The sequence below is a fragment of the Ochlerotatus camptorhynchus genome, unplaced genomic scaffold (genome assembly GCF_037179485.1).
Source record: "Ochlerotatus camptorhynchus isolate MF236.1 unplaced genomic scaffold, CSIRO-AGI_Acam_v1.1 ptg000360l, whole genome shotgun sequence".
In the NCBI taxonomy this organism is placed as follows: domain Eukaryota; kingdom Metazoa; phylum Arthropoda; class Insecta; order Diptera; family Culicidae; genus Ochlerotatus; species Ochlerotatus camptorhynchus.
Genome location: NW_027040848.1, coordinates 24,196 through 38,434, shown reverse-complemented (window position 1 = coordinate 38,434; position 14,239 = coordinate 24,196). Strand labels below are relative to the sequence as shown.

The following is a 14,239-nucleotide window of genomic DNA, read 5'->3' as shown; positions in this document are numbered from 1 at the left end:
GAACGTTTATTCAGTCACCGCGTGTGGTGAGGGGTGGTGTCTAGTGGTCATCATCATCAGCAGCAGCAGCTGTGCTTTCGGCGCGTGGCGTTGTAGATTATACTCCAGTACACGACGAAAAGCTGCCCGCAAGCGCGCTACTGATCGGTTTTCAGTTGCTTGTCATTGGCCGCTTTGGGCCATCTATGCCAGGCGCGTCACCGTTCCATACAACATACAGGTCGCCAGCCTTATCTCAACCATCACGACAAAACGGTCCTTTTCAGGACCACCATACATTTTTTAAAGAGTACTTTTTGGACCCTTCTCGCGTTAACTTTCAAATAGATTAATTGATTGACAGTGATCGATGCTCTTCATCGACTCTCTCTTTTATTGCCTCGGCTCCAAGCTTCCGTTAAGTTGAAAGTTAAATTGCTTATGCTCAGGGTAGTCTTTTCGTAGTTCAGGGAAGGCCTGCCGAACTTCAGCGAAGTCCTGATGAAGTTCAGGGAAGCCCTGCCGAAAGTTCTTCCGAAGTTCAGTAAAGTCCTTCCCAAGTTCAGGGAAGTCTTGCCGAAGTTCAGTAAAGTCCTGCTGAAGTTCAGGACAGAAAAAGTTCAGGGAATTCTTGCCAAAGTTCAGCGAAGTCCTGCCGAAGTTCAAAGAAGTTCTGCCGAAGTTCATGGAAGTTCTGCCACAGTTCAGGGAAGTTCAGTGGAAGGTTATGGAATTATCTAATAATCTTTAAAAATACCCAGATATATCAGAATACCTTCATTAAAAAGGCTGAAATTTTAACAGAACATCATGAATACTTGTGAAACAATTTGTGAAAATCGAGGATCATTTTTTTTTCTTTGATTTGTTTTCCGTCGATCATGCTTTCGATGCCAGAGGGGCAGCTTCCATACCTGGATCCTTCCTATCGACCCATCAACTCATGAACCAGGGACCAACGGCTTTAATTCCCTTCCGAAGGAAGGCATGATCAGAGATGTTTTGCCTCAGAACATCCCAGTGGCGTCAACTGGGATTGAACTCAGGCCTGCTGGGGTGAGAGGTGATCACGCTTACCACTACACAACCGGTGCCAGTCAGGATCAATTTGATTTAAACAGTATTTTATTTAGCAATGGGTGGGTGATTTCATAAATAGTATAATTTTTCTAATTATCTTTTAAAATATCTGGATTCATCAGAATACCTTCAATAAAAAGGTTGAATTTTTTACAAAATATACTCAAATACTTGTGAAACAACTTTTCAAATTTGAGGATCAAATTGGTTTAAAAAAATATTTCATTTATTAATGGCCAAGGAGGATGATTCTACAATATTTGAAGATATAGTTCAATTTATCTAATTATCTTTAAAATACTAAGATATATCTGAATACCTTCATCAAATAGCCTGAAATTTTCGCAGAATATTCTCAAATACTTGTGAAACAACATGTGAAAATTGAGGAACCTTTTGATTTAAAAAAAATATTTCATGCAGCAATGCCAAAGGAGGGTGATTTCTAAAATAGTTCAATGTATCCAGATATATCAGAAAACCTCCATCAAAGAGAATCCTTAAATTAGCTTACGCATACGCACACTTGAATTGTTTTTTTATTATTTCACAAACACACGCGTTTCCAACATGAAATACTTTCAATTTAGAAATATTTTTACTATTTACTCTCAAGCGCTTTCATAAAGGAGTTCTTTCGATAACGCATAGATGATATTGCCGAATAATTATTACATCCGTTTTCAATTATCGATCATTTTCGCAAAATATTTCGAATTGAAATGCTAAAAGATATCTTACGCGTGAGCTTGATCATACTCTCAGTGATGATGGTTTTTCTCGCTAATTCATTCATGGATCGCCCCGTCGTGTGGCTTTTTCTTCGCTTCTCTGTTTTGTGTGAGCGTTTCAAATCACATTGTTCTTCAACCTGGATACGCACAGATATATGCAAAAGCCAGTTGATTGCTGAGGAAAACGAAATCTAATGCTTGGAATTGCGTTACAAAAAAATTGGTTGGCATTTTGCATATTATTACTAATACATAATTCATTTCCGCACCGCTATCATCTCCAAGAACATCGAGGAAAAAATTCAACAGCATTTTTCTAAAGTGGTTCCAAGCTTCCAACCCATCGGTCCTGTCAGGACCACAAATGCCTGATAAAATAGTTAACTAAAGATATCAAGTAAGAGTTTGTATTCAAGACATATCGTCCAGGACACCGATAAAGCACCTCAAAAACAGAAATCTATTTTGTTTCAAATTTCAACCAATCGATTTTTTTTTACTGATAACGAGTTAATAAATCAATTTAATATTTAATTTATTTTAACGGTCGCGCCTTAGGTACAACCTCTTACTATTTTTTTTGTGAATAATTTGGTTCGAACGTAAATGAGAACATGGGTGAATTTTTTGTGGAATTGCACTCAATTCTGTTTCTACGCGATTTTAATCTTATCGATTTTGCCCTCATGCAGGATGGGTAGGAGGAAAAAATGCGATCGAGCATTGGAAATTAAAACTTCGAATACCTAAGGTCAGCAGCCCCGGGCCCCCCGGATCCTGTCACTGAATGTAGAGCATATCAATGCACAGTGGTCCAGAATGCAGATTTAGCTGGAATGATATGTTTTGAGCCTGAAATTGAAACTTTAGACTAAAAGTCTCTTCTACAAAGTTGTTCCTTATAGTTAGGCCCTCATTTTTATGACAATGAATTCTAGGGTGGTTCCTATTATCATTAAAATCAAAAATCTAACTTTTTTGTTTGAATAAATTAATGTATACATTCTTCGGCAAAGTTATAGCTGAGCTAATTTCAAGCAACTTTGTTGAAAATAACTTTTTTGTATCTCTTAAATTGGCCGATTAAGAGCTATTTTCTTGAATTGAGTTAGGGTGACTCTTAAAAAACAGTTTTTTTGCTCTATTTTTCTTATTTCGAATTTCTCAGCAAATGTGTCTTCAGATAACTTTTAGATATTAAAAAGGCGCAAATTTTTGCTGCACAAAGCTTGTCAATATCTTTCGCCGATCAAGAGTTATTGACGTTTGTATACTAAAAATATGCGTTTTTCAAATGGTAATATCTCTGGTTGGGGCAAACAAAAAAAAAAGTTTATTGGCAGCATTTGAAAGAACGTATGTTATTCTCAATAATATGAAAAAATTGGAGGTATGTTATTTTTTAAACTCGTATAAAATCAATTTGTATTAATTCATATTTTTTACTATATTTGAGTATATCTTTTTTATTAGAAGAGATACAGGCAACAAATTCAGCAATAAAACATTCGTCTTAAAGAGTTTTAAAAGCCTCTAAAAGATGACTTTCATGATAAATTTCAAATAAAAAAGTTATTGGCAAAAGATGGATTTCATAGGACCACTTTTTGCGCCTTTTTAATATCTAAAAGTTATCTGAAGACACCTTTGCTGAGAAATTCGAAATAAGAAAAATAGAGCAAAAAAACTGTTTTTTTAAGAGCCACCCTAACTCAATTCAAGAATATAGCTCTAAATCGGCCAATTTAAGAGATACAAAAAAGTTATTTTCAACAAAGTTGCTTGAAATTAGCTCAGCTATATTTACCTTAATACCTTAATTTATTCAAACAAAAAAGTTAGATTTTTGATTTTAATGATAATAGGAACCACCCTAGAATTCATTGTCATAAAAATGAGGGCCTAACTATAAGGAACAACTTTGTAGAAGAGACTTTTAGTCTAAAGTTTCAATTTCAGGCTCAAAACATATCATTCCAGCTAAATCTGCATTCTGTACCACTGTGCAATGTAACGTACTTACTAAATCAGTGTTGATGAATGCATATTTTAGTGATCGTCCAAAAGTTTCATAAGATGTCCAATAAATTTTAACCATTAATTTTATCAGTTGACCCGAATAAAATTGAACATTTTATGTTATGGTCAAACATAACCACAACCAGAACACCAATGCACAGTGCCCCATTAAAGGAAAACTCGCATTCCGATTCTGAATAGCGATGGAATGGGTCTTAACCCATATCCACTCGATGCATATACACATGTCTATTGCGGTTTGCCGCTCACAGTGCTCACGGCCGATGAGATTGACTCAAAATTGATAGGTTTTTTACTCAAAATCTCAAAAAACGTAGATGAAGATTTACTCAAATATGACGAAAGTGACATTTGTGTGACACTTCTCTTGATTTTCCAACTTTTCGAAAACGTGGAAAACCGAGAAAAGTTTTATTCAGTCTACGATTTGATAGATATGTTTTTTGTGAATTTGAGTGAACGAGTTGGTTTAATCGGCCCTGCACATGATCGGTAAAAAAAAGGAAAACCTTTAACACTTCACAAGACATCAAAACAAGTCTGAACTGCTGTTTTGGTCTGGCAAACGAGAAAAATATTTCCCGGTTCGTGGAAAAATGCAACACTCGCGTGTGGGACCCGACCTAGATATTTTCCGTTGCTTTTCACTTGCCTCGCGGTGCAAACAAACCCAAGTGGGATTGCAGGGGAAAGAACGGACTTTTTCTATATGTGTACTAGCTAAAGGGTAGGCACGTGGGAAAAAGGAAGCTTAAATGCACGGCACATAATTCATCCTGAAAGTTGGTATGAAGGAAAACTAAGAGCGAAAAAAATACACTTGAATGTTAATTAATGTAATTTACGTTGTTGATTTCGGCCAACAGCGAATGCTATGATATATGCTGCCCAGTGGATTATAGTGATGGAGAAAAGTGTTGCCCCGATCTACGGAGAAGGAAAAAACGCGGAACTCGTTGAAGCCTGCTGCTCCCGCTGGGAAACGACTAGACATGTGGGTTATTTATGGTTTCCTGTCTGGTCGACTCTTTTTGGTCAGAACATTTTCACTCGATAGCTTTCAGTGGGTGAATGTCGATTCCGATTGCCGTGATGGACACTGCGATGCAGTTAAAGGGTGGCATTTAAGCTCACGGAAATGAACAAACTGATGTGGATTGAAAATTAAGTTTGGAAGGATATTAATTCGAAATTGTTTTCTCTTTTTATTTCAGACGTTGGAGAACACGTAAAGGACGCAATGAAAAATGTGACCAGTGAAATCGAAGGAGTGTTGGGTGGTAAAACGGCAAGCAAAGATACCAGCGATCACATAAACGAAAGCGATCTTCCTCAAATGAACGGTCACGATCAGGACGATTCGGATTATCAAATCATTCCCTTGAAAGACACAAAGCAATCCAGTGTTGACGAGAGCCTGGAAAATATCAAGAACAGTCTGCTGAAAAAGGCACAAAGTTTCGGCGATGACACGGAAAAAATGGCCGACGACATCATCAAGGAAACGGAAGACCTAATCCGGGACGCCGAAACGGGCATTGAAGATCACGGCAACGATATGACCACCCGCATCACTTCCACCGCAGACGGCACAATCGAAATACTTAACTTAGAAGGTAATCACACACCCACCAGCACCCCGACTCACTCAATTGATAGCTTAAAAACCTCTTCACCAGAACCGGAAATCGAACGGATATTGGACAACGATCCGAAATGCCCTCCCTCGCCGGAAGCCACGATGAACAGCCTAATGTCCTCGTCGGAAGGGGCTGCTGCCGAGTCCGAAGCCGTCGATTCCGCTGCAACCGTCGTCGAAGGGCAACCGCAGCAGGCCCATGACGAAAGCAAGCGAGAAGCGTGAGTACGACACTGATGCAATCCAAGGCATCGCACGCACAACCACCCTATTTCTCCCTATTCCTTCATCATCTGGTAGCGGAATGCAACTTTAACTCCACGACATCAGAATTGCAGCAATTTTTGTACAAATTTGAATAGTAGGTACTTTTTAGGTTGGTAGCAATAAATATTTTTAAATCACTGAACCTAGCAGATTGCCTAAGCAGTTATGTGTACATACAAAATAAAGCATTAAAAGTTTAGTTCCCTTATTTCAGTGCTAACATAATGACCAGGAAACTGTTGATATGAAGGTCATGCAATGTTTTGTACATAAGAATGAAATAATTTAAAATAAACCGTATCTGAATGTTGTGTTTCAGCTGTAAAAAAAAATCATTCCGAGGAGAAATCACATCCTTGCACACATGTTTTCCAGTAGATCACTCTTTCACCTTTAAACATAAATAAATTTTTCGAACAGTCGGATTATGATGACAAATAATTTGTATCCTCTCAATTTCAATAATCATTTCATAATCATTTCCTGCCAAATTCCATCCAGGGTTCAAGAGCAAATATGGGAGCGAAATTATATGCAGAAATAGATACAGCTTATATGAGAGCACTGAACAATATAATCACCTAAAATTAAGCCGTCTTTCAAACTGGCATATTGTCATTATTTACTAGTTATTTTATTTCTGAAAAATTGGCATTCAAGAGTTCGTTTATTATGATATCCCGAGCAAGATCCGATAACCGACCGATAACATATGAATATCTTAGCGTGGTATGATGCCTTATTTTGGTATGTTTGTGGTATAAACCTTTTTTTTTCATTTCGTTTATTTGGCAGGCTCATATGTTATAAAAATAACTTAGCGGAGCCGAGTAAACATAGAATACCAATTATGGTACTCAAAATACAAAAAAAAATATATAAATACAAATATATTTTATCAAATGATTTTTCTGGGTGGCGATCGAAGCGGCGACAAAGCGATCTTCTCCCGTGCACGCAACTTCTTTCTTTCCCGAATTTGTTCCTCATTTTCATTGAAACCGAATCGTGATCGCTGCTGCTGTTTCTGAACATCGTTTCCCGTTGCATGCTCTCCGCTACTCTCGTCGGTCGTCGGGGTAGTCACGTCCATTTCGTTATCTTCATTCAACATCTCCAACCCCGTGTCCGTTTCCTGGTTGCTAATGACAAACGACGCACCTTCCACCACTACACCAGCATACGTACTGCTGCTGTTTTGTTTTCTTTCACTTTGCTTTCCTTTTTCCTTCAGTTGCTTCTCCGGTTCCTTCCGAGCCTTCCGCTTGGGACAGGAAAGCTTCCGGTGTCCGTCCGCCTTGCACAGAAAACATTTATCTTTGTTGCCATCATAAAAAATATTTCCTTTGCGATTGAAGAAATGTAATGACGTGGGGATTTCCTTCTTCACATCCATATATACACCGCGTATCCCTGTATATACCTCAAAACACAGATCAGTTGGAAATTTCTCCCGGATGATGCGTTTAATTTTCCCATATTTCCCCAGCACTTTATCCAGCTCGTTATCGGGTACCTCTGGCAAGTCATACACACGTACATATTGAATGAATTCACCAGCGTGCGACATGCGTACCTTTGCCGTCGTTCCATTCGCATAATGGAAGATTAAATCCTCCGAATTGAATGTCAGAGCATGGAGCATCGCTTCCTCTGATTTGAACTTCATGAAGACTCCCCTTTCCTCACCAATGCGATAAACATTTGCTTCCATTTCAGCCGGATCCGTCGAGTGCTTTGGCGAAATTTACTATCTCTCCGATGTTTGGTTTGGCATCACAATGGCTGAAGCTAAACTTGATGGTGTTTTTTACTTCACACATCTTGCACCGTAGCAACAAAAGGCACCGAACTGCTAGCAAGGAACAAAGAGCAACTATATAATAGCGAGTCTCGAAAACAGGCTATCGTGTGGTTCACAACGAAATAAAAAATCGACTGCTGCTGTAGACAGCTGTGAGACAACTATGGTATAAACCTTGTTTTACCATTATTCAGATAGACATATTTTGTAAAATATCAAATAAACACCAAAATATCAAAATGTGATCTTTCAGTTTTTAGACAATAAACGCTAACCCGAGCAGAAAAAATAACTTATTAACACCAAATTCAAGTATGAAAATAGCATAACTGGAAACCTAAATATGGTGTTAGTGAGGCTGACATAAGAGGTAAAATACCAAAAATAATACCTCAAAAATATTCTACGCATAACGAACTAATAAAAAGTTTAGTCATTACAATAACAAACGGATAAAAGACGCTCTTTTAGATACCAGAATACCATAGTTTGTTATTTTGAAGGTCTTCCAATACCAATTCAATAACTTTTTAGGTGTTTTTGTCTAAAAACTGAAAGATCACATTTTGTTATTTTGGTATTCATTTGATATTTTACAAAATATTTCAGTAACTGAATACTATCAAAACAAGGTTTTATACCACAAGCATACCCAAATCTGGTATCATACCACATTAAGATATTCGTTTGTCATCGATTAGCCATCGGTTCTTGCTCGGTAATAGAGGAAGTGCGGGTAAGCCTATCACTTTAGGCAAATCCGGCACCCCATCACTTTTACGAGAAATCAGTATAAATGCAACTAAACAAACACAGGGCATTATTCAATTGATTATTTTGAACATTATGAGACACATGGGTCCATAATGAACTGTTAAATGCTAAGAAAATAAACAAAACATACCCCGCCGTTATAGTTGAAACGTTCCTTAAACCTGACCGTAACGTTAAGAGAGAAGCAAATTAGAAGCGTTGCCATCATTGTTCATAGATGTATCAAACATCAAGTTTTTGAAATTTTGGGAGTTTCTGGCGAAATAAAATTGGGACAACTTACGTTAACAGCTGCCTATTTGCCATTTCAATGCGTGAGCCAGTAAAAGAATTTTCTTAAGGGTGACCTTCAGAAACTTACCCGTCATAGATCTAAATTCTTCTTTATTGGTGATTTCTTTGTAAAACACCGTTCGTGGAATAATGCTCAAATAAATTCCAAAGGTGTTTGATGATTGTTCTGCAGGTTATTACACTATTCAATATCCAAATACCCCAACATGCAAGAAATCCCTCTACTATCCATTTGGTCGTAGCTGATTCATGCCAACTTTGTAGCCATCAAAGGTAAGGGAGCAGATGAGTGTGCTGGTCCTGGTCGAAAGATTATATAAGATTACCTTTGTATGGGACCCTTCACATTGTTCATCCCAGGCAATGAGAAGGCGGACTCTCTCGCAAAGGTGGGCGCGCAGGAAGGCGACAGGCCAATTTCACACGATGAATTTTATCATTTAGTGCGTCAGATCGAGTTGGCAAACCGATTGGGACACTGTAAATCTTGGACGGTAGTTACATTCAATTATTCCTACACGCAAACCAAAAATCTATTACAATGAATGTTAGTTCCGTTTCCTATCATCCTCTGTTCATGAACATCACAACGAATTTTATAGCGAATTCGTTTATTATTCAGTTCCAACCTGGATCGGGTATCAAGATTGGGTCTGCTTGTTTTCTGACAAACGTCAGTTTGCTCGTTTGTTTTTAAAACCAAGCCCAGGTTGAGGTTCACACTGACAAAAAGTTCGGTTTCGCACTGGGTTGGAACTGGTGTTAACCCCGATAATAAACGAATTCGCTATTAGAAATTGACCATGAAGGCGATGTAATGGTAAGCTTGTAGAACGACGCGCATTGTAGAATATTGTAGAACGACGCACACACTTGCCTCGAATCTCTCCAGCAGAAAAAGCATACGAAGTCGAGTATGCGAGAAAATGAGCGCTTCATGTTTGCTTTTAGGCTATCCATATTCAGAAGCATAACTAATTTACCTCACTAATACACTCTACATTTTTCGGTCTCCAATTTTCTTGCATTGGACCGCAGCTAGGTATATTGCATCCTCGGTTCATGCGGTCTCCACTAACATCCACTGATGATGAATCCCACATAATTGTAAGCGAATCTTACATCCCCCCTGGTTGGGTGTATACTAGACTGATGCAAAATTTGACTTTTTCGCTCCACAGTGCTTAAATGGTTTCAAATCGGATCCTGATTAGCCTCCCAAAGTTACAACTCATTTGGTTAGAAACAGACTTCGCACAAGCCATTTGAAGTTTACATGTAAATTACCATGGGAAATCTCAACTTTTTGTTCATTGCCTTCTAGTCTTTTTCCATATTGAGCTGCGAAACAGTTCGACACCCATTCTTATAGAAAATTTTCTCAGCTACAACTTTGCTGAAAACCGTTTCTATGTAAAATGAGACAGGAAAAAGTTATTAATTATTTAAGAGATTGGTAAACTTATGACATGATCAAGCAGCTGCTCTGTAGGCAACACCAGGGATGGAAAATCATTAACATTCATTCCGTGCATTCATTTACATTCATATGCCTCTAACTTTTTTCATCAACAGAATTCCATAAAATAGCGTTTGAAGGTTTTGTAGGTTTTGATATTAGCTACATCTTTTGTAAACAACTCAAATCTTTATCTCTTATGCATGATGAATCAGAGCGATAGGAACCCACCATTGTTTTTCAGTGAATGTAAATTGCATTCACTGAAAAACAATAACATGTTCTGCCAGCTCTATTTCGTTAAGCATAAGAGATACAAATTATAGTTATCAACAAAAGTTGTAGTTCATATCAAAAACTACAAAAGTTTCATACATAATTTTACGCTATTCTGTTGATGAAAAAAGTTAGAGGCAAATGAATGTAAATGAATGCACGAAATGAATGTAAATGATTTTCCATCCCTGGGCAACACTGTATTTTGCAGTGTGACATAGTACACACTAATCGAGTCAGTATGGTTTTACCGAGTTTTTGAATTGCGGAACTGTTCGGTAAAAGTTTAAAAATCTGTGGAAAATTTATTTATGAGAAAATTTGTTCTGAACTTATACACACTTAGTTCTGTTAACCCCATTTAATGATAGAAAATAAAATTGATCGATTTCATTGATTCCTTACGGATAATGGTCATTTGAATTTTTACCGACTTTTTCAGCAATTCAAAAACCCAGTAAAAAATACTGACTCCTGTAAAAAAATCTTAGTGTGTAGCCATGATTTTTGTGTCCTATTCAACGCCCCAGAAACACCAATGTTGCCTGCTGAGCCGTTGATTGAGCATGATCATAAGACATCAGCGCATTGAACCATTGATAACTTTCGATCCTTGCATTTGATCAAAAAGTGGTCTTGAGCAAAGTTGTAGCTGGGAAAATTTCCTACAAGTACAATTGAAAGTTTTTGAAGCAGACCGATATTGTGAATTATTAGATAGACATGAACAAAAATCTTGGTTTTACCATAGTAATTCCCATACAAACTTCAAATGGTTTGTGCCATCTCAGTTTCTCACCTAATGGGGTCAAATTTTGAGAGGTTAGTCAGGATCCGATTTGGAATCGTTTAAGTATTGTGGAGCGAAAATTTAAAATTTTGCATCACTCTAGTGTATACCCATGCTGATTTTGGTTTTGATCACCACCCAGTAACTTTTGAAATATCCCAAGAAATAATTTCTAATCCAACTTTCAATTACCATAGAGTTGATTGGGAGCAATATCAAACATATAGCTTCTATCCAAACATTCCTTTGCACACCAAAGACGATGCGTAATAACCTTTTTTCTTGAATCTCTGACTACTTCTATAGTTGAAGCAAGAGCTGCCTCAGTACCAAAAAGCGAGGTTAAATTCGAATCAATTATAATAGACGACGATCTTCAGCTGCTGATCCGTCTGAATAATGTCCGTAGGAGGCAATTTCAGATAATGCGTGATCCTGCCATGTAAGTTATCTGGCGGGATTTGCAAAAACAAATTAAAATGCGATTCTCTGCTCTGAGGAACAAAACATTTTAAAATAATGTTTTGGAATTAGACCCTTTTAGAAACTCACAAAAGTTAAAAAGAAAAAGTCAAAAGCCTAATCCAGCGCTTAAGGAAGGTGGTAAAATTTTGATCACAAATTTGAATAAAAAGCTCCAAAACTTGCTAAGCAATTCGAGAGTTCCCATAATTTCAGTTTGGGTCCAGGCTTGCTTCCACTCACTTGCTATAAAAACAAGATTTTCTGAATTTTGGAATCATTAGATGTTAAAATGATATTTTGTACTTGTGAGATACAAGAAGAGGTTGAAATGCAATTGTTTGACATATGAAACCTGTCATATTTGCTTTCAGATAGTCACAATCAACGATTTTACGACTCGCGAGCGCTCACTCTGAGAGAACGCTCACGAATCATAAAATCGCTTATAGTAACACTGTGGTAGCGAAATTGACAGGTTTTAAGAGTCAAACACTTGCCTTTGATCTTCTTCTTGTATCTAACAAGTACAAAATATCATTATAACATCGAATGATTTCAAAATTCAGAAAATCTTTTTTTTTATAACAACTGAGTGGAAGCAACCCTGTTTGGGTCTTACTAATCCTATTGAGAATCACGTTGCTCGGGCTTCAATATTTTCTCTCGGGAAAATAATTCTGATGGTTCCTGGGGGACTGATTTAGACGACTTAAGATCTATAACAAAAAAAAAAATATCAAAATATGAAAGCTCCAGGTGATGATGGAATTTTCTATATCCTCATCAAAAAACTCCTAAAGAGAACATTGTCTCTCTAGGTAAATTTATTTAATAGATGTTCCATTTGGCATACTTTCCTGATAAATGAAAAAATTCAAAAGTTGTTCCAATTTTGAAGCCGGATAAAAATCCAGCTGTTGCTTCTAGCAACCGTTCAATAAGTTTGCTTTTTTTCAATAAGTAAACTTTTTGAAAAGATAATTTTAAATAGAATGATGCTTCACATCCATAGGAACTCAATTTTGCAGATGAGCAGTTTGGATTTCGCCATCAGGGTCACTTGCCACTCACTTGCTATAAAAACATGTTTTTCGGAAATTATGCAATCATTAGATGATAAAATGATATGTTGTTCTTGTAAGTAACGAGAAGAGGGTTTAAAGAATGTGTTTGACTCATAAAACCTGTCAATTTTGCTTTCAGAGCGTCATAATAAGCGATCTTATGATTCGTGAGCGTTCACTCAGAGTGAGCACTCACGAGTCGTAAAATCGCTGATTGTGACGCACTGAAAGCAATATTGACAGATTTTATGTGTCAAACACATACTTCACGTCCTCATCTTGTAACTTACAAGTTCTAATTATCACTTTACCATCTCATGATTTTATAATTCTGAAAAACATTGTTTTATAGCAAGTGAGTGTAAGTAACCCATTTAACATTTGGCATTTAACTACTCATCAACTCTTAAGAGCTACCAATTTAATTCGTTCAAACACTGAAGACCACTCAACTGGAGTTGCTCTTCTAGACATAGAAAAAGCATTCGACAGTGTTTTGCATGAAGGTTTGATTGCTAAATTGAAATAGTTTAATTTTCCACTTTATATTATGAAATTTGTTCAAAATTATTTAATTGACAGAGCTTTGCACGTAAATTATCAAAATTCCAAATCTGAACGACTACCTGTTAGAGCAGGAGTTCCTCAGGGTAGCATTCTTGGGCCTATATTGTATAACATTTTCACTTCGGACCTCCCTGATTTGCCTCAGGGATGTCACAAATCTTTGTTCGCTGATGACATAGGCATTTCCGCTAAAGGAAGAAGTCTTCGTGTTATTTGCAGCAGACTGCAGAAAAGTTTAGATATCTTCTCTTCTTATTTTCAAAAATGGAATATTTCTCCTAACGCTTCCAAAACTCAACTTATAATATTTCCACATAAGTCTAGAACTTCCTTTTTGAAACCTAATAGTAGTTACTTAAAGATTGTACTCGAAAAAAATGAATAACTTTCTTTTGTGTATAACCATAGAGGAAACTCTAAGACCAGAAGGTCCCGAAGAAACGAGCTCAACTTTTTGGCTCAGCTCTGGTACTATCTTCGGTCCCAAGCTAATCGATTCATCCCTCGAAACATAGGAAAATTCACTAATCCCTCATTTTATCTGTCAAACTTTCATAGCGAATCAAAACAAACATAGTGTAGTAATAGAATTTCGACTAGAATGGAGTACGTTAATCGATTTGCTTGGGACCATTAGGCTAGTCAAGTAGTGAGCCAATTTAAAATCGTTAGGTTCGTATTAATTGTTGGTATAACTTTTTATTGCATGTGTAAAAATTGATGACATTTTGAGTAAAACTAGTTGAGTGTGTAATGTAATGTAATGGCTTCCAAGTAAGAAGTGTTTCGACAAAACTTATGGAAGCGGTCGTGGAAAATCCAGACCAGTCCCACAAGTGGATCGCGAAACAGTTTGGAATCGACAATTCACCCGTGTCCCGTTGTGGTAAAATCATTCAAGGAGACCCAAACGACCCAGCGGCAGCGAAAGAAAAGCGAAGGCGACCGACCCCGTCAAAGCAAGGAAGTTGAGGGATTACTTCAAGCGCAATCCGATCCTTTCGATT

The 14,239-nt window shown here is 37.2% G+C and overlaps 1 protein-coding gene across 2 annotated transcripts in view; it reads left to right on the top strand.

Moving 5' to 3' along the window:
• The window catches only part of LOC135709396 (uncharacterized), a 29,648-nt gene extending 23,647 nt beyond the window's left edge, over positions 1–6,001 (top strand). The window contains exons 2-3 of one of the 2 annotated variants that reach the window (XM_065231688.1): positions 5,048–5,449; positions 5,513–6,001. In XM_065231688.1, the coding sequence (XP_065087760.1) occupies positions 5,048–5,449; positions 5,513–5,697 (587 nt within the window). In that variant the 3' untranslated portion in view covers positions 5,698–6,001. Of the gene's footprint in view, positions 1–5,047 lie in introns of both variants that reach the window. The other variant, XM_065231687.1, reaches the window with a different exon arrangement.
• The last annotated feature ends 8,238 nt before the right edge of the window (positions 6,002–14,239 follow it).